Below are 21,564 nucleotides of genomic sequence, written 5' to 3' on the forward strand. Positions count from 1 at the left end.
TAAACAGGTCATAGGTTGAGGCTAAACAGGTTCGGGTCATATTCAGGTCGATAAGACTAACCTATTTAATAAATGAGTCGTGTTTAGGTTCAACATATGAACCCATCTGACATGTTTAGGTATTAAATTATTTTTATTATTATTTTGTTATTATTGCTTTTTTTTTTTTGAGAAAATATTATTGCTTAATTTGTTATTGTAATTATATGTTTATTACTATATTTTTTATTGTAATTGTATTTTAATTTTAAATATATGGAAATTGATAATAGGTTATTCAGGTTAGATATGACCTATCAATCCAATAGGTTATTAAACGGGTCATTTGTGCTGATCTTTACATGACTTGTTAATTAACTGAGTTAAATATGTCATGTTAGGTCGACCTGATTAATAAACAAGTCAGGTTAGGGTTAAGAATTCTTGACACGTTTACTAAACAGGTTGGGTTCGGGTCAACCCATATTGTTGAGTACTCATGGCTCAACAAGATACGAACCCGACCCGCCTACATGAATTGCCACCCCTAATTTTCCTCTTGCCATAAAAAAATTTATAGATCTAAAATCATTAAAAAAAAATTATACAAGCCCAAAAAATTTAGTCAAAAAACAAAAATTACTAATAGCAAAGTTTAAAAAAATTAATTAAATCTAGTCAACCAATTTTATTCAAAACAAACAACTTGATTCTCTAAAAAACCTAAACCAAGGGCGGCTTTACCCTTTGTTCAAGGGGTTCAAATGAACCCCCTAACTTCAAAAAAAAAAAAAAATATATATATATATATATATACACATATATATTTATAATATTTTTTTTTGTTAGTTTAATACTTTAATTTATTCTTAAAAATATTTTTGTACACCCTAACTTAAATCTTATACACCCCTACTATAAGTATTTCCAACTCTAAGAGTATGAGTAAATGTTTGTGAACTATAAATTTCACTCTTTATTATAAATTTATATTATATGTGTGTGAGTGTGTCTACTATTAATTGTGTTTATTACTTTTTGTTATAATATTATTTGTGTGAATAATAATGTGTGTGGATATTTGTGTGTACAGTATAAATATAATATAATTTTATATAATTTAATAATTAGAAAATAAAGAGGGTTTATTACATGTTTGTGTATTGTTATTATATTATAATAATTTTTTTTATAAATTTAGAAAAATTCAAGAAGAAAAATTGTAAAATTAGTTATTGTTCAAGCATTTAATTAGTTAAATAGACATATAGTGTATTATTTTTTGTATGAATGAGTGTGATTGTCTACATCAATAATTAATATAGAGCCAATGAGTTAAGTTTAGTCATTTAGTTTAAAATATTTTTATAAAAACAATGACAAATTAATAGATAATAACAACTGCATAAAAATAAAAATGTTAGACAAACTTAACAAAATAAAATGGTCATAGCTACCCACATTGGCAATAAATACTCATAATGAACTATCATATAACAATTCAAAATTTGAAAACTTGTAGAAGGAAATTATAAAACTTCAAATTTTTTTTTTTTGGTCAATAACTTAATATATTCAAGTTCTCTTTTTATTAGTTTTTGTTTTAATTTAAATTTCTTAATGACTCCCCTAAACAAAATTCCTGAAATTACCACTAAACTAAACAATATAATTTTGTCCTTACTAGCTGCAGATGCATGAAAGTAATAAAAAAATTAATTAATAATAATAAATAAAATAAAATAAAAAACTCAATAGCTAAGTAACAAAATCGCTCTGAACTCCAAATTCTAACTCTCCCTAATATTCACACTTTTACAGTAGAACGGGGCAAAGCATATTAAGTGGGACACAGGCATGGAGGTCGTGGCAACTCATACACAAGTAAGAAAACAGAATTCATGAAACGTAACATAAAATTAAAATTTTATTTTATTTTTTTGTCTCAATTAAATTATACAAATAGCAATGCTTAAGTTACTTCTAAGTTGAGGCTTAGGCCAGGACTGGGGAGCATGAGGAGGTTATCAAGATTAAAAAGGAATTGAATTCACTTTATGATAAAGAGGAGAAGATGTGGCAACAGCGGTCCAGGGTTCAATGGCTGAAGAATGGGGATCAGAACACAAAGTTTTTTCATGGGACTGCTACTCAGAGGAAGAGGAAGAATTTTATTAAAGGGTTGCGTGATGAGAATGGAATTTGGCAAGAGGATGAGGAGGTTTTTTCAGCTATTATTACTAATTTTTATACTCATCTGTTTACTTCCTCAAATCCACAGGAACTTGACAAGGTTCTTGAGGGGGTCGAAGCTGTGGTCACTGGGACGATGAGAGCAGACTTGGAAAGGCCTTTTACCAGTGAGGAGGTAGGAGTGGCAATTAAGGAAATGGCTCCGTTAAAAGCCCCAGGTCCGGATGGAATGCCGCCTCTTTTTTACCAGACTTACTGGACTAATATTGGTATGGACGTGGCTCAGGCTGTTTTATTCTACTTAAATACAAAGTCCATTCTTAAATCAATTAACCATACTTTTATTACATTGATCCCCAAAGTTCCTAATCCAGAAAGAATCTCTGATTTTCGACCGATAAGTTTGTGCAATGTTATTTATAAGATTATTAGTAAGACGATTGCCAATCGGCTTAAACCCATTCTTAATTCTATTATTTCGGAGACTCAGAGTGCCTTTATTGCTGGAAGATTGATCACAGATAATATTTTAATTGCCTTTGAATCTTTGCATCATATGAAGACTACTTGTACAGGGAAGAAAGGCTTTATGGCTATGAAACTGGATATGAGTAAGGCGTATGATAGGGTGGAGTGGGTGTTTCTTGAAAAGATTCTTCTTAAGATGGGTTTTTCGGCTGCATGGGTAGGCTTGATTATGGAGTGTATCACCACTGTCTCTTATTCTATCCTAGTGAATGGGGAACCGAAGGGTAAGATTGTCCCATCTCGAGGATTAAGACAAGGAGATCCTCTGTCCCCTTATTTATTTCTCTTTTGTGCTGAAGATTTGAATGCACTCTTACGTGGGGCAGCAATGAATGGTGAAATCCAAGGGTTTTCACTGTGTAGAGCGGGACCAAAACTAACACACCTCTTCTTTGCAGATGATTGCTTAATTTTTTACAGGTCTACACTAGATGAGTGCAATAAAATTCAAGACCTTCTAGCGTGTTATGAGGCAGCGTCTGGTCAGGTGATAAATAAGGAGAAGACCACTCTTTGTTTTAGCAGAAATACAGATGAAGCAACTCAAGAAGCTATAAAAGTGGCCCTCGATGTCCCTGCCATTAGACAGTATGAGAAGTATTTGGGTTTACCTTCGCTGGTTGGAAGGAATAGGATGATGTGTTTCACTCAAATCAAAGAAAGAATCTGGGGTAGGATGCAAGGGTGGAAGGAAAAGTTGCTGTCTCAAGCCGGTCGAGAGATTATGATCAAGGCTGTGGTTCAATCTATCCCGGTTTATTCAATGACTGTGTTCAAACTTCCGGTAAGTCTTTGTAAGGATATAGAAGCAATGGTCCGTCAATTTTGGTGGGGTAATGGTGGTGGGAAGAAAATTCACTGGGTCAAATGGAGCTCTCTTGTTTCTTCAAAATCAATTGGTGGCATGGGTTTTTGGGATTTCCAAAAATTCAATAACGAATTGCTAGCTAAATAGGTGTGGCGTTTTATCCATAATCGAGACTCCCTTCTTTTTAAAGTTTTTAGTGCCAAGTATTTTCCGCAGGGTAATATTCTTGAGGCGGCTGTTCATCCAAAATGTTCATATGCATGGCAGAGTATTCTACAAGCACGAGTAGTCATTGATAAAGGGGCTATTTGGAGGGTTGGTGATGGGAAGCTAATTGATGTGTGGCGACATAGGTGGCTGCCTGACCTTAATCACAGCAAGATCATCTCCCCAAGAGTTGATTTATCAGTGCATCGGGTGTGTGATCTGTTCTATCCGGATACTCGAGTTTGGGACCTGGGTCGTCTTGAGAATTGTTTGATTCCATGGGAGGCAGATTTGGTGCGAAGGATACAGGTGTGTGAAGCTGAGGCAAAGGATACTTTAGTTTGGCCGTTGACGAATGATGGGGATTATAGTGTACGGAGTGCTTACCGCTTGTTGGTTTCAACCGAATCAAATCTTCAGCCAAGTTCATCAGTTCTAGGTAGTAACGGGTTGGTTTGGAAGAAAATTTGGAAGATGAAGGTGCCTCCGAAGATTCGACACTTTATTTGGCGTGCTGCGAAGGATGCTTTGCCCACAAAACAGAATTTACAGGCTCGGCACATCCCTGTTGGAGGAGAGTGTGATGGCTGTGGAGATCACACGGAGTCGATAATTCATTGTTTATGGTTGTGCGATCAGGCGAGGTCGGTGTGGATGTCGCTCCTGGAGTTTCGCTCACTGGTGCAGAAGAAATGTCGGACGTTCTGTGACTTATTGGAGGAAGTCTTCAGTGCTGGGCCAGCTAGGAAGGTAGCGTTGTTCGCTACTGTGGCATGGTGCATATGGCAGTGTTGCAACCGGTTAAGGGAAAACCAGTCAACGTGGAAGCTGCATGAACTTGGTGACAATGCCCAGCGATTGGTGGATGAATTTTGGAGCATGAATTCTCAGGAGTGTGGCGCGCCTATTCCTCAGCACAGGGTGCGCTGGTCTCCTTCGCCAGTGGACTGCTTCAAAGTTAATTTTGATGCTGCGTTTTGTGAGGATTCAGGACTGGTTGGTATCAGAGTGGTTTGTCGGGATAATTATGGTCAAGTTATCGCGGCTCTTAGACAGAATCTGGGTCAGGTGCAGTCAGTAGAGATGGCTGAAGCTCTAGCGGCGCGAAGGGCTATGGTCTTCGCCGGGGAAATGAGTTTATTTAGTGTCATTGTTGAAGGTGATTGCCTGGCAATTATTCAGGCCTTGCGTTGAAGGGGTCTTTGTCCTCTATTATTTGGTCACATTGTGGATGAGACAAAGCGTCTGGGAGCTGTCTTAAGAAGCTGTGAGTTTCAACATATTAGGCGGGAGGGGAATAGATTAGCTCATAGCTTAGCTAAAAAAGCAGTTCTATTTGCAGATTTTGAGGTTTGGGTAGAAGAATTACCCGATGACGTGGATGGTGTTTTCCAGTCGGATCTTCCTTGAGTTAGTTTTTGTTTTTGCGTTGTAGTTCGTTTGTTTTTCTTTAATAAAATTTCGCTTACCTTTTTCTCAAAAAAAAAAAAAATAAAGTTACTTCTAAGTTCGGAATAAGTTTGCACAAGTGTTCCATGGTCAGTAAGACAACTGCATTAAGCCACATCAATAAATAGGTCATACGTCATATGCTTCTATATTTATTGACGCGATTCATTAATGTTTAAGAATTAAAATACGTGATATTGGGTTCAAGAGGTCCAATAATCAATATATATATATATTTTTAACATATATACAATTAAGCATATAATAAATATGTGGCTGTTAAAAGCTTTTTCGGTAGATGTAAGCCCATCTAGCCGAATTACGTGACTAACACCAGACAGAAAGAGCTCTAGAAAGAACTATTAGTTTCTTAAGAGATTGACTCTTAAGTAAGATTGAACTCTTTTCTTTGATTGTGATCTTCCACTATTAAAATCCTAATTAATTAATCAAGATATATACATTATCGAGAGGATAAATATAATTATCTTAAAATAAATTAAAAAATAACGCATTATCCATATGAAATGATCTAGTGGTTGCATCTTGCATGTCTATATATGGTCTACCGTAATTAAAATTAACTAATAAGATTATATCTTTCAATTAAATTTTAAACTTTTAATTAATTTGTTTGAACTAATAAATTAAGGATCATGTTAATAGGTGCCCTTAGAGTAATGGTTTAAGGAAAATTTTTATATCACTTTTACTGGAAATTGAAAAAACTATTAAATTTTTTTTTTTCTTTCTAGTAACAAACTTTTTTAAAATAGTTCATTTAACTTTTCCCATAAATTAATATAGGGATAATTCCTTAAATGCATGTGTGTGATATGAATACGAATCAACCAATCAGATTCAAGCATTAATAAACATGAGATAGGGACAAATGGGAAAAGTCTTGTGCCACATAAAGTGGTACAAAAAAGGCCATAACTTGCCCATGTGGCGAGCTGTGGTTGGTGGAGGGGTGTCCCACCACCACCCATTCACCAACCATAACTTGCCACATGGGCGAGTTGTGGCTTTTTCTGTGCCACTTTATGTGGCACTAAAAGGACTCGGGACAAATGAAAAAGATAGGGTGTGAAATATTCGGTAGGTTTTTTAGGTCTATGTTCAATTAGGAGGTCCCATAGTGTTGTTATCTATGCCGTATTGGATGTTTCCACACATTTGGGTTTTTTTTTTTCCCCTAAAATAAAATGTTCTTATGAAATCTCATACTGGTGAATTTAGGTTAGGCAGAAATCAATTTTTCTAGCAAAATTCTGAATCAGGTTTTGGGCCATCTCACTCAATCAACTGTCGCATGAACTATTTGCTTGCTTTAATTATTCACTCCAGCAAGTTTAACTTTCGCTCCTATACTTTTAATTTAGAGCTCTACTTTTTTTGAAATTGAATTGCGTTGACAATTTGACATAATCTGAAGGAATCGATTACTTTTGTAGGCAACAATGCAAACTCGCATACTATATACAATGATTGGCGTGATGGTCTCAAGTCTCACACGCAGTCTAATCTTGCCCATTCTAGAGCCCCAATCTCACTAGGGGTTCCAAGTGCAATTCTTTAACGCTCACCCTACCGGTAGTAACAGTTGGTTCAACCTAAAGACTAGCTAGTTACAACTCAGTATTTACAGCCAATGACTAGAATAATTGCACTTACTAAACAATTCTGGTCATTTTACTTCTAATCAAGAGACAACTGATTCTCATTTCCCTGCTAGAAGAGTAGTTCAATTTGCAGATCTTGATATATGGATAGAAAATCTACCAACTCAGCTGGATTATGTATTCCAAGTTGATTTAGTTCATTAATAAAGTATTTCTTATTTGAACAACTGATGCGGTGTACTGTGTAGCATGCTTACCATTAAAGGCTGAAAGCTGAAACCCATTTTACTCATACGACGGTTAAATTTGGAATCATACAGTTTTTTTCCAAATAAAATATTGCACTAACAGTGCACTACCTTGATACCAAACATAGCACATTGCCATATGAGGGAGTGGATATCACAGTATTATCAAGTTATCATTTGTCATGGTCCGAGAGAATACTAGTCACATTTGTGCTATACCCACAGAGTGATCAAGTTACACTTACAGTTGAGATTCAAATTGCTTATATAGCCTGAATTGATTTAATACAGATCCAATGTATGGCTCAACATAGGTCTACACAGTACACTCATACAGTCCAATCTAATTTGATCCAGACATTTGATGATATCACAGTAGAGTTTCTAAATTCCAGAGTACGTTCCTCTCATTTGTGAGTCATTCCCAATCATTCTAAGAGATTTCACTCTAGCCTTGTAATTCCTCTCTTCATAATAAACAAAAACTTCATTTTTCCTGCTATTTAATTTTGGTTCTTGATTATTTTTTCAACATTAATTACTTTGGAAAATGATGGATAAAACCCATCAGTTATGTCAACAAAACTATCAAATGGTAAACCAATATCCGCTACACCCATTTATGCTTAAATAGAAAACTAACCATAATAAACCGGTTTCACCATTAAAGATCACTAACAGGTTCAAATTACCTGACTAAAAGTAATTTACAATATTGTTAGACAGCTACACGTTCCTTATATCTCTTGAAGGTTTAAAGATCCTGGCGCTACAGGTATATTGCGTGGAGCCTGTGGCTATTTTCTATTATGGACAAAAAGTAACTAATACAGTGCTATATAGAGCTGAGCGTGAGCAGAGACTGAAGGCAAAACCTTCTTCCCTCTGGTCCCATACTGTGCCTCTGGTATTTTCCCAAAATTAAAATATGTGCAAGAGAACTTCGCCCTCTTTACCCCATGATTCTACATTTCCTAATGAACTTGTTTGAAAAATTTACATGCTTATTCCATAATCTCCGTACCTCTGGAAGCCCAATTTCAAGCCACGGCTTTGCAGGGCCACTGAAATGTATAACAGCAGCATCTTCCAATGTCTCTTGATAAACTTCCGGGTATTGATAACCTAATCCAGCCACATGCCAAGATGGATCAATAGGATGTACATGACCCTTGAAAGCTAGCAAGGAAGGTGGAAGAACTCCTGGAGACCATAATGCCAACCCGGATTCCAGGTTCTGCAAAATAAGGTAACAATATTATGGCCACAAACTAGGATGATATAACTTTTCATTAAGAGGACCAAAATAAACGTAATTAATCATGAATGCAGGAAATCTAGAATAATATTTGTGAACCAGAGAGATCATTTTTCAATTCACTCATGTTCAACAATAAGAAAACATTTTTCCTCTTCCTCCGTATGAGACCAATCACATTTGGTCAATCACCCATGGGCATAAGGATTGAAACAAGTATTAAACACCACCTCTTTGAAAATGACATTTCACAAAAGATCATTATTCTACACCCATCTTGAGATTAACAAGTATAAGGGAATATGCTTACAAGTTTTAACCATTGATGGTAAGTTGCAGTCATATTGGTTCTCCTCCAAGCTTCTATATCAAAGACATTCATGCCATACAGCCATGCACAACGATCATGGTCAAAGTGGGACGATATATATGGATGCGAAAAGTTCAAGTAGTCGCTGTATTTTCTTCCCGGGCAACAGTCACCTCCACACCATGAATTAAAAACTGCACCAACAACTTTCCCGTTGAGATCTAATTCCCACAAAGATGATATGTCATGTTGTACTACAATATCATCATCCAAGAACACTATCTTGTTGAGATCTGGAAACAGCTGTGTGGTCCATGAAAATGAGATGATAAATCAATAAATCATAAAGTATTCATATTCGATATTTATCATTCAACTAGAGAAGATGCTGTGAAAATTTTGGATAATTACCTCAGGGATATAGACTCGGAGATGATTAAGGAGGGAGAGGGAGCTGGGGCTTAAAGGCTCGAGATATCTTGTATGTGCTCTGTCATACTCAAAATCTTCTTTTTTCAAATTATTGTAGTATTGCTTCCAAATTATGCGATGAATCTCTAACATCTCTTTAACTTCAACATTTGCTTCCTGAGACCAGTCATATTGGTGCAATCCCTTAACTTCCACCACAGCAGATTTAACTGGATTGGTTGCAAACCAAGCATGCATTGGGGTGTACGTTTTTTTGTCAGTAACTATGTGGAACACTAATTTTTTGGGGTTGGCTGAGTTTTGGATCGTAGAAGAGACAACAACAGAGGCAGCAAGGACATTATCAGTTAGGAGGACAAGGTGAAGAAATGAGGAGTCAGCAAGGCGAGAAACATATTCTGGTGGGGGTAAACGAGATCGAGCCATGGCATTTACAGCATACTCTTCAGCCAGTTTGAGGCAAAGACAATGTAAGCTCTTAGGGACACCATGTGAAGCTAAATGCCAGTAAATAGACTCACGCTGTCTGGCTGACTGTACCTTGTGCTCCATCTGTTGTAGCTGGATATTTTGAAAATAAATTTCCTCTTAGACTTTGAAAGGATTGACACTTTGTAATATAATTGTTTTGCTTAAAATGCAGAATTAAGCATCAAACTGGCCTATTTCTCTATGAAATGATAATCCCATGACAGTTTTGCTAATTCATTTTTATACAAAGTAGTAATGCAAAATGATCTACATCAATCAATTATATTCATGCTATTACTTTTCTCATACAGTTAATTCTCATAGGAACATAAATAATCCACATAACAATCAGGTAACCAAGCTGCCCCCGTGCTCTTCCTTCCTATACTTAGATGATCAAAACAATAACAGCCAACCCAACATGCATACACACGCATAGACACAATACCCACCTACATGTCTACATTCACTTGCGCAGTCACACACAATTCAAACCAAGTAGTTTTTACAAATGAGTAGCATCAAAGGAAGCATGGACAGAAGAAAAGGATATGGGTACAACGAAATGTGGATAGGTTGATACAGAAAAAATATTAAAAAGTAGCATAAAATGGCAGATATTTCATAGTTATACATTTTGTTATGCCTTCCTATTTATTATTTACAGTTATATGCCCATTGTACACTAAAGAGGAACATATCTAAGAGCTTAAGGTGTATTTGATGCATAAGTTTACAAACTTTAGATGATTTATCAAATTGCATTGGAAAGCATCCGAGAAGTATTGTATCTAATACAAATATGACTCTTTTCTAGAAGCATCCGTGCAATATAGGAAACACAAGTCTGAAAAAACCGATTAGTTGGCTTTTGGGGAGCAGAAGGGAAGAACGGGTGCCACTTGCCCATCTAATGGAGGTCAAGAGATGAGTGAAAAGTCATACATTTCTTCCTTCTATTTCAGGTCCCACAAACCCAAAAGGCCAATAAACTATCGGGCTAAAAATAGAATCATATCATATAAATGCTTTATACTTATTGCCCCATTTGTGCAGCACATCACATCATAGAAGCTGCCTATGAGGAGGCTACATGCAGGTCAAACTAAAGCTTTTCAGAAGACTATATTCACTATAAATTCTTCGAGGATGCATAGCAAGCTTCGACCAGCAATTTGAAAAAAAAAAAGTAAGGTATATCAAAGAATATGATCCATGAAAAATAACAGCTAAAGCCCATTGAGAAATCTAAAGTTTTTTTGGGAAAAGAAAAAGATTATAAATAAAAAAAGAAAAAAAAAAAAGAAAAAAAAGATGCTGAATACAAAAAGAAGGGTAAGAATTGACAAGGCATCTTAATTTATATGTTTGTCTCAAAAACTAAGTGAAGCACGGATCATTTACTTAAATCTACTTCATTTACGGAGAATTTGAAATCCATGATTCAAACCTAAATTTCCAAACATTAAAAATGATAGAGGTCAACCAATATTAGGTCACTTTTATTAATTAAATGAAGCTAGGAGCCAATTTAAGAATTTAACCATATACTTACAAGGACTAAATGTTAAAAACTATTTTCTTACTTCAGATAAATTTATTAAGAAGGAATTGACAATGATTTGTTTGTGAACCGATACTCATTTCAACTCAGATTCAAACCCTAAACAAAAGTTCCTTTTTCTTATTCCATTTTTAAAGTTGCAGCTTGCAGAACCTGTATAAAATCTAGACCATGATTGATTCAGCCAAGTTGCTACCCTTTTTTTCACCCAAAAAAAAAAAAGTTGCTACCTTTTCAAAGATCATACCTAGTGGTCCCAACAGCCCTAACAAAAAAACTCATAAAACTCCTGCAAAAGATGTACTGTAACTACTACACTTCATCATAAATAGCTATATAACATTAAAAAAAAAAGAAATGACATAGTAATGATAGCTAAAGAATTTCATGCCATCAAAGAAAAGTGCTTTTCCTTTCATGCCATCCACTTGTTTGGCTTATGTATTTACTTTGTTTATGTACCAATGCTAAGATTAGTAAACCAATGAAATTAAACTCTCTTAGACGGCCTATTGTTGTAGAGTTGCCAATTTTCAACCTATCACTCATCACATGCATTTCACATGTGTAATGTGAACAAATTCTACGCTTTTCCATAAACTCCGTTATCTATCTTCTTTTAGCTCTTATGTTTAAAGCTAACACAATGTTTTTCACAACTTCTTTCACGTCAACATTTGTATATATATATTAAGTAATACTACAAACACAACATATGTTGGGTTGGTAGACACCACTAACACTACTTTATTATCCACTTTTAACAACTTGCCAATTTATTGTCAATTTTAACGTGCCTTATTGTAAGTTTCTGCAGTTAATATAACTGGATGCTTTTGGATAACTGTGCAAACAATTATGGCTAGTGTTTAGGGTTTGGTTTGGTACCCATTCTACCTCCCACAGACTCATTATTCAAGACAAGGACAATTCACCAAGTATAATATTGAAAACTACTTATTATATTGTTCGTTCAAAAGAATATAGTTACTATAAAAATCATACTCCATTAAGATCATGCATAGAGATTAGACCCAGACCCAAATACAGTAAAGCCAACTAACTATAATAGTAGATAAGATGTCACCCTATGCATGCTATAAATCCCAACAATGACTCAAAAGATAACAGAAACCAAATAGGAAGAAATAAAAGACAAAAGTAGAAATATAAGTACCATAGCCTTGGTTTTGAAAGCGAATGCCTTGACATCTTGTCTTTTTAACGTCATCTCCTTTACTAGCTCATTGAACGACCCTATTCGTTCCTCATTAATGTTGTTACCTTCCTTGTTAGCCTCAACTAGTGCTCTACTTAGCTCCTCTCTAAGCTTCTTTATTGTACATGCATGACCACGGTAAGAAACACAACACCATCAATAATCATCATCATTACTCCCTTTTGAAACAATCTACAAAAATAGTGCAATCTATAAAACCGTGTTGACGTGTGGTGACGTGGTCCATATTACATGAAGATGGAGAAAAGCTAGAATGCCAGTTATATTTTTTTTGGATGATTCCATGAAAATTTATGCAACTCTCGTGGACATTTTCGATAACAACGTTTGATAGTCGTGGATCTAGCAGTTCTGCATTACATCAATTATTGCATTTCGTTTGTTTCTACTTTTTATTGTTGTCAAAAGAAAGATAAAGATAAAACTAAAAAGAGAATCAAGTGGACGACTTGACGAGAATATCATGATTGCGGTACAACTGGCCACGTGTCCTAGAAAGAAAGCAACTGGTGGAAATGCTACATCCGTGGTTCCTCAAAATGAGTGCATCCACGGGCTATATTCGCTATTGCCTAAGACCATAATGCCATTGAGCTTTTAATGGTTTTAACGAAAAATGCCATTTGTCATTCTAAAATACCTAATATTGACTATTATTTTTATTAAAATACATTTTTTACACAATTTCAAACAACAATATTCAGTTTTTAAATAATATTACACGTATTTTTACACTTTTACTCACACGTATTTTCACACATATTTTCAAATAAAAAAACACATATTTTTAAGTGCATGTACCAAACACCCCATAAATATCTTAAGAAATGTTTGGTATATTTCGATTGTGATCACTTGGATGCTTAGTGGGCCCCTGTTTTCATCAAATTGCGCACTACTATTGTTTGCTCACACTACAAACAAATCATTCTTCCTAATGAAAATTCTAGTTTAACTATCATTACAGAAAGAAATGTCAATCAACTAGGCTTGAAAATTTGCAATTTCGCATATTAAGTTATTTGATATTGGATTATGAGAGAGAGAGAGAAGGTGGGGGTTAGTAAAAAGAAAAAGTTATGCTAATGTCATCCTAAGTGATTTCATAATAAAATTATTTTCTAACTTTTTTTTTTTCATAAAATGTATGATTTTGTTAGAAATTTGGGACGCAAATTAAGTGTTCGTTCAGGAGTCGTTGAAAAAAATTTAGCTTTTTGCTCTTTGTCTAAACTTTTTTTTTTTTGCAAAATAAACCAAATTTTAGTTTTTTTTAAAACATATTTAACATGAAAATTATATTTTTTTAATAAATACTATGCAAATAAACTCTCAAAAATATGAAAATACTAAACGAATGCTAAACATTTTCTTTTTGAACTACCAAAGTTGGATAACAAAAATCATCATACTGTTTGCTATTACTAATATAGACATACTACCACAAATGTTTAAGAAAAAATAAGAGGTTGTTTGGTACATTATTTTAAACACAAATTTTCAATTTTTAAACAATATCATATATATTTTCACACATTTTTTTATTCACACGTATTTTTAAAAAAATTGAAAACTGTTGTTTAAATACAAGTATCAAACGGCCTCAAAAAGTTGCTGACAACTCAAGCAAATAATTTATCAATTAACGTCAGTAGGATGATTTGGACAAGACCAGCTTTGCTTTCTGTCTTTCACTCTATGTCATACTTAATTGAGAATATAGAACACGCATATGAAAATAAAAGAGCATAAAATGTAGGAAACATAGTAGGGAATTCAAAGAAATTGGGATGAAAACAATCAAGCAAAGACGGAGGAGTCAAAAATCAAACTGATGAAAAATTGGCTGCATATGTAGAAACATAAAAAAATATAAAAAAAGGTGTCCCCCATGAGTTATGACTCAAACCTAACAGTTGTGAATGTGACAAGTTCAATAAGATCAAGCCCTTACAAAAAATAATTACTGTCTGTTTGTTTTAGTTTAAAATATTTACAGTCAGCTTACCTTAATTTTAATAAGGTACAATAATACTTTTAACACAGTTATTATTATTTTCCAAACAACATGAATTAATGAAAATAACCTCATCAAAAACTCAAAATGCAACCATGCATGGATACAAAAGGTTCCAGTGGATTTACCCTAAGACAATGACAAGGACAATAGAAGTTTCCATTTAGTTGGAGTAATGTTAAGGATACATATGATAACATAAGTTATGCCACAACTTGCTAAAGTGGCGAGTTTTTAGCGGTAGAGATGTGATGATAGATTTATATGCAAACACACCTCTACCACTTACCACATGAATGACTTGCGGCATAAATTATGTCATTTTATGTATCCTAACATTGTTGCATTTCAACCGCAGTGTATATCCATCATCACTGAAGCATAGTACACCCTTTCTTTTTTTTTTGGTATCTTTTAGAATGTAAAATTAAAATCAAGAAACATATTCCAAAAATAATCAATGAAGGGTATTTTCGTCATTAGGTCTGAAAAACTTACCAGAGACGTGTCAGCCCCACTGAAAAATCTCCACCCTATACAATCTGGAAAAATAAATTAATTAATTAATTTTGTCTGAGACGAGAATAATCCAAAAATACAAAAGAATGTACGTCGGAAACATAGCACACCCGTGAAACCATTTACGCTCGGGGTCCCCAAACAAATATATATATATATATATATATATATGTATAACTTTTTTTACTTTTTGAAGGAAATATATATATGAATTAAAACCTATTTTTGGTAAGTGAAAAAAAAAAAAAAAAAAATCAAAGCCTTAATACAAAACTCGTTTGGAAGTGCTTGTACCATAAGACAAAACTCACAATATTCTGAAGTAGATATGCGTCATGCTCTGAGCACTTGTACCTTCTGCCAAAATCCATGTTACCCAAGGCTACGGGGAAGAAACGTTTTGTACCGAATGTACAATTACACACAGTACAGTTTAATTAACTAATCCAATCAACTCCAATGCATTCCCAATCATTTTTAATAAAAAATTTAAGATTAAATTATTCTTCTAATCATTCAGCCAAAAATTTTTAAAAGAAAACCTATGCTATTTTCATATTAATTCTGTTGGTATGTTACTATTAGAAATGACTAGAATTAATATGAAAATGGAAAATCAAATGTAAATATGATCCTAATGGATCAAAATGAAAATTTTCCAGTAACAAAAGTGTAACATAGTCAAATTTCAAAGTCTAGTCTTCCAAAAAAGAAAAGCAGATTGAAAGTCCTTCTAATTTATTTATTTAGAAAATTGCACACATACTCCTTTTCAGAAAATAAATAAATAAAAAAATCTAAAAATTAAGAAAAGGGAAATTAGAATTTACCGAGAGGAGAATAGCAAGCAGTGGTGGATTCGAGAACCAAAAACGCAATCCTAACGAAGAGAAACGGCAGCACGATCCCGAGCACCAGCACCACCGGAAGCAAAGTCCGGCTCGGAATCCGACGGCTCAACGCCGTCGTCGCCTTCGCCGTCTCCGGCAATCCCTTCCCGGCGTCGGGGCTCGATATAGTCAGTCGCTTAATCCCCTTCGTCGATATGTAAAACTTCATCTTCTAGAACCTTCCTTCGCTCCCCTTAACAACAATGATAAGATCTCCTCTAATTCCATGAATATGAGAGATTTTTAATTCCCCCCAAAAAAACCTGTTCCAGCTTCCAAATTTTTCACTTTCGGTGCCTCGTGTTTGTGCTCATTTATGAGTGCGAGATCTGGAAGGAGAAAATATGTAGAAAGCAAAAGAGGCTTGAGATTTGAAATGCGAGGAGGAGAGTGTGAAAATGGTAATGGAAAAGCATTTACCTCAATTTGGGAGACTCGATGAGATCACATCACACACGCTATTGTGCTTTGCTGCCCAGATATTGTGGAAAACGATATGTATATATAATAATTAAAATAAATTGTAATATTTAAATGTAATTAAATTGGGGAGAGAGAGAGAGTGAAAAGCCAAAACTGAAGCCGCGTTCAAAGCCGCGGGAAAGAAAAGTAGCGCAGCGCAATGTGATTTGCCCTTGGTTTTTCTTTGGAATTACGGATTTTGCCATTCGGTATCAGGACTTGGTTCACCGACACATTGCCGAATGACATGCCAACAGTTGTTTTGAGACTTCCGTATTCAGCTCCCTTCCTCTCGCTTCCTAGTACCCAGTTAGCTTTGTTTACTTGCTACCATAAAAGTCTAGAATAGATTAGCATAAACAAAGTTGACCAATCTGAAAACAGGCGATTGATACATAATACAGGTTATTTAACACTAATTATAATTATAATTATCGTTTCAAAATTATATATATATATATATATATAAAGTGTGCAATTTGTTATGTCAGTAGTATTATTATTACTTGTATCTTGACAAAATATTTTTTAGACTTTGAAAGAAAATTCACAAACATGATGATATTTTTAAGTATTTTTTTATTATTAAACTAAAAAACTAAACAAATAAATTAATTAAAATGCCTCTTCAAAAATAATTAATTAAAATGGGGGAGGAGGGGGAGTGGGGGGGGGGTGGGTAAGGGGTTATTCAAGAGTTAACTATGTCTTGAATCGCTTGAATCACCCTTACTTGCAAAAATATGTATATAAATTGACCCCGGTTAATTAGTTCAATTACCCAAGTTGATTAATTAGGTAAAATTATATGCAAATTGTGGAGGCACCAATAAATCACCAAATAAACTAAGTTGCAGCGAAAATTAAATTGACACGGTGATTTGTTGACGAATAGGGAAAACCTCTTGCAAGGCAAAAATCTCACTAGGTAAATTTCAGGTCACCACTTCCAATAATCTACTAATCAAAAATATCAACCTATAGTTGAACCTTTGTTCCAATCCCCAATTGGACTTTATCTTATAAAGACTTCTTCCCTTTTTGCACAAATCTCCAATCTGTGACTAACTCTTTTGCACGGATTTCAGTATGTGACTAACTCCATACCAACCCTTTAATTTTTGTAGTTGATTTGCAACAGTTTCACATAGAAACACCAATAAAATCTTCAATGTTGGTGCCAAAGACTTTGCTTGGTTATAGAACCCAAAGACGTACAAGAAACACAATAATATCTCTTTCTTCTGTAGGAGGAAGCTAGGGTTTCAAAAAGAAAATCTTATGAAACTTTCTATGGTTAGAATTTTCTTTTTCCACCTCATTATTTTAAATAGGCTCTCCTATTCCAATTAGGTTTACACAAAATTGGACTTTCCTAGTCCTATAAAGATTATACAAACCCATAAACAAATAGCCTCTTAGAATAAAACATTACTGGCTATATTTTGAAATCCGTCAACTTGATAGATCAGGAGGTGTCGAGCTTGTGTCGAGATTCACCATTAATTCTCAATAGATGCTAGTGTCGAGACCAATGTCAAGCTTCACTGTTTTAGCTTTTCTTCACTTGTTTCTTGGATCAATCTTCATGTTTTTGATGATATCACTTGTAAAGTAAACTTCACACACTTGTTGATATATTAAACCCAACTTAAATCTACACAATTACAAGTAAAATACGTTTTGTCAGAGGATAAGTCAATACATAGAAAATATGACACTAACATATATACTTGCCAAAAAAATATTATATGCTAAACTAACCTATTGTGAGTACCCTAATAAAAATGTTGAATACCCTGACTTGAGAATTACAAAAATTTGGGTTAAAAAATATGAGTAATGCATTGACAACATTTTAACAATAATTTCACAACAAATCCAATGTAGTAAACTGTTATTGATTCTAATTTGGGCCCAATACTTAAATTATTATTTTGCCTATCAATAACAACTTTTGTATAAGATTTATTGTAAAAATGTTTTGGATTACTCCAGAATTAATTCCCCCCCCCCCCCCAACATAATCCTCAGTCCCTTTTATAAAAAATAAAAAATAAAAAAGAAGAAGCTTAAATAACAACAATAAATATTAGCACAAATAGCAACAAGCATAAACCAAACAAAAACAATACAAGACCAAACAACAAGAAGTTTACTTCTATTTTATTTCACTAGTCTACTAAGTTAATCATCAAATCTCCCTTTTCAACCACGAGTTTGTCAAGATCTAACTAAGGTTTATCTTTCTCAATAAGTTGTTTGTTGGGTTGTAACTTGTAAGTATTTGTCATTGTTTTAGTTTGGTCCATGTTGAAACCCTCGTTAAGACTCCATTTCTTTTACGAAATTTTACCCACCAACAAAAATATTGAAGAAAAAAAACAAAATTTTACTAATCTGTGAAAAGAACCGAATTTAAAAATAATCTCAAAATATTGAAAAAAAACTAGGCGTTTTTTGGTGAGAGAGAACTTGCTATCTTACAATGAATGAGGACAAAACATATTGTATCTCTTTAGAATTTTTAGTCTATTGACTCCATTTTTTAGCAGTAGTGATAATGCAAATATGTAAGGACAAGAGAAATGGAAGTGATAGAAATAGTTTATCCAATTAAAAAAGGGAAAGTAATGTAAGCATTACTGATAGTCATATTGCAAGGCATTATCTTCATAGGAAAAATCTCTCATGCGTCAGGCGCATGAGATATTAGCTCTACCTTCATGATAAGAGATATCAATTATCGAAGTATGGGACCAATGGTGGCGAATCATAGTTAAGGACAAGGGCCATAACTCCCTATAATTTATATATACATACATATACATATACATACATATATATATATATATATAAATTAAATGTACTAAAAATGAATAAAATAATTAGGTTTATTATATCCTAAATCTCAATTAAAATTATATATATCTAAATAAAATTAATTTTTATATTATATAACTTTTACATAAAAATCAGTTATTTATATTCATTTAAAATTTAAATAGATTCGAAATCTCATTAATGATTTCCTTAAATTATAGTTATATAGTTCGTGTATTTTTATTTATTTTTATACTTTTTTAGTACCTAATAAGGCTACATATTTTTAAAATATAATCATTAGATTGTATGTTCTTTATGTTCTTTATATATACATATATATATATATGTATATTATTAACACGTATATCAAATTTCATCTCAATCGGATATTATTTACTATTTAATTCACAAGTTTATTTTTTATACATAATTTTAGACTGCAAAAAATTTGAAATTTAAACATTTTATTGATGACATACTTATTAATTTTTGATTTTCTAAAAATTTTACAAGAATAGAGAATATAAAAAGAAAATGTTATTTAATAGTAGATTTGTCAAAATTCTTTACCAATAAAAGATGAGTAGAGTTGCATTTATTGGCTACAAAATTTGTCCTATATATTATGTATAATTAAAAAAACTAAATGTAGTAAAAAAGGAATAAAATAATTGGTTTTATGAAACCCAAAATCTCAAATAAAATTCATATATATCTCTAAATAATATTATTTTTTATACTAGCATATATCTTTTACATAAAATTCAGTTATTTATATTCATTTTTAAAATTTAAATAGATGAAATCTCATTAGTAATTTCCCTAAAAAATTCATTAGTGATAAGTTGTATGTAGCAACTAGCAATCACTTAAATTAACTGAATATTCACAAATTATAATAAACATATTATAACAATTATCTCAAACAATAAAGGGGGGAAATTTATATAGCTTTTGTATTATTATTTATTTTTGTACCTTTTTAGTACTAAATTAATTATTGATTAAAGATATATTAAAATATCAAATTTTTTTTTTAATTTATAAATATGGTCACATTTTGAAAATTTTAATAAATATACTTTTTCAGTACATATATTGGGTTATAAATTACCATTTTTTAGAAGACGGTTATAAATTACTTGATTTAGGATTAAACTTTAAATTATTTTCTTATTAAAAAAAAACTTTAAATTATTTTATAGTACACTTTCATGCTAAAACATTTCAAATTCATAAAGAAAGTTCGAACGGAGAGCTTTCTCTAAAAAATAAAAGTTGTAACTGAGAGCCAAAATGCACAAAATAATTTTATCTAGACATTCTCACAAACATCCAGGAGAGCACATTCAATTTTAAAAAATTTAAATACACAATTCATCCAAATCGTGAATCCCATTTACAATACTACCAAAATTATGTCTCAAAAACTTGGTCACTTCATTTCAACATCAACAAATCAAATAAAATCATAATCCCACTTACAATACTACCAAAATTATCTCCCAAAAACTTGGTCACTTCATTTCACATCAACAAATCAAACAAAATTTAAAAAATGAGTTCACTTCATGGTGTCTCTCTGCAATTCGCTCTATTATTTTTTTTGATACAGCCTCCCCCTCTATTGAAAAGCGATGATTAATACACTTTATTTACCTATCTTGTCGAACCTACATGATGTGAAATTAGAACAAATGTTGGGATTCAGAATCTGAAGAAACTACTTAAAGTAAAAAATATGAAGAGAAAAAACAAGAATAGTCTAAGCTAGACAAACGACCAAATTTTAATGTTAAACTATATAGAGTGTGTAAGTTGTAACTGCATGTGGGAAGTCTTCGCCATGCTCCAACTTAGTTTAACAGCAACAAGAAAAATTTGTCTGTAAATTCAACCTTTAGATTAAAAAAATGAGAGAGGTTAGGAAAAGATATTGATGGTTCTAAACTAGCAATGGTCAACATCAACTGTATAGAGTTCGTGTACTACTTGCATAGAGTCTTCCAATTCCAGAAATAAGTAGGAGTTGGGCTCTTATTTAGATTAACTTCAAGCAAGAAGAATTTGGTTATAAATTACAACAAAATTAAATTCTAAAGGCAGTTCAAGATGTTCCTTTGCTCATGCCGTTTAGCTTTAGGCTCCTTTTTGGAGGTTTCCTTTGCATATTTAGTTTGTTGAAGTTATAGATGCTGCCATTCAAAATTTGCAATCAGTTTGTTGAAGTTATTGGTAGATTTCTTGAACTCCGATAGGAGTTACTCTTTGTAAGTGGTCTGGATTTTGGAAGGTTTTTAAGTTGATTTGTGAAAAATTTGTTACTATATCCTTTGTGTTCATTTAAAATGTAATATTTTTGTTCTATCTATTATTAGTGCTGTAAAAGAGAATGAGAAAACCATTATTTAATTAGAAGAATGTCATTCTTTTCTTTTTCTCATTATATAGAGTGATTTTAAATGAATAAAGTCTACTATTGTTTCTATTAAAAAGAAAAAGAATGACCGTATTTGATGAGAGATCTAATCCAACACT

General features: G+C 32.9%; 1 protein-coding gene across 3 annotated transcripts; it reads right to left on the minus strand.

Annotated features, from left to right (window-relative positions):
- Positions 1-7,676: 7,676 nt before the first annotated feature.
- Positions 7,677-16,250, minus strand: LOC115955832 (probable galacturonosyltransferase 15). 3 transcript variants are annotated; one of them, XM_031074196.1, is made up of 7 exons: positions 16,159-16,250; positions 15,679-16,067; positions 14,828-14,871; positions 12,250-12,402; positions 9,017-9,598; positions 8,606-8,908; positions 7,677-8,274 (listed from the first exon to the last, which is right to left on the minus strand). In XM_031074196.1, exons 2-7 carry the CDS (start codon positions 15,905-15,907, stop codon positions 7,990-7,992), a joined length of 1,596 nt encoding a protein of 531 aa, XP_030930056.1. In that variant the 5' UTR covers positions 15,908-16,067; positions 16,159-16,250; the 3' UTR covers positions 7,677-7,989. The 3 variants fall into 3 exon arrangements, with proteins under 3 accessions (XP_030930056.1, XP_030930054.1, XP_030930055.1); XM_031074194.1 differs by having other exon boundaries at positions 12,250-12,405; XM_031074195.1 differs by lacking the exon at positions 16,159-16,250 and having other exon boundaries at positions 12,250-12,405; positions 15,679-16,152.
- Between the last annotated feature and the right edge of the window lie 5,314 nt (positions 16,251-21,564).

Source organism: Quercus lobata, chromosome 8 (genome assembly GCF_001633185.2).
Source record: "Quercus lobata isolate SW786 chromosome 8, ValleyOak3.0 Primary Assembly, whole genome shotgun sequence".
Lineage (NCBI taxonomy): Eukaryota > Viridiplantae > Streptophyta > Magnoliopsida > Fagales > Fagaceae > Quercus > Quercus lobata.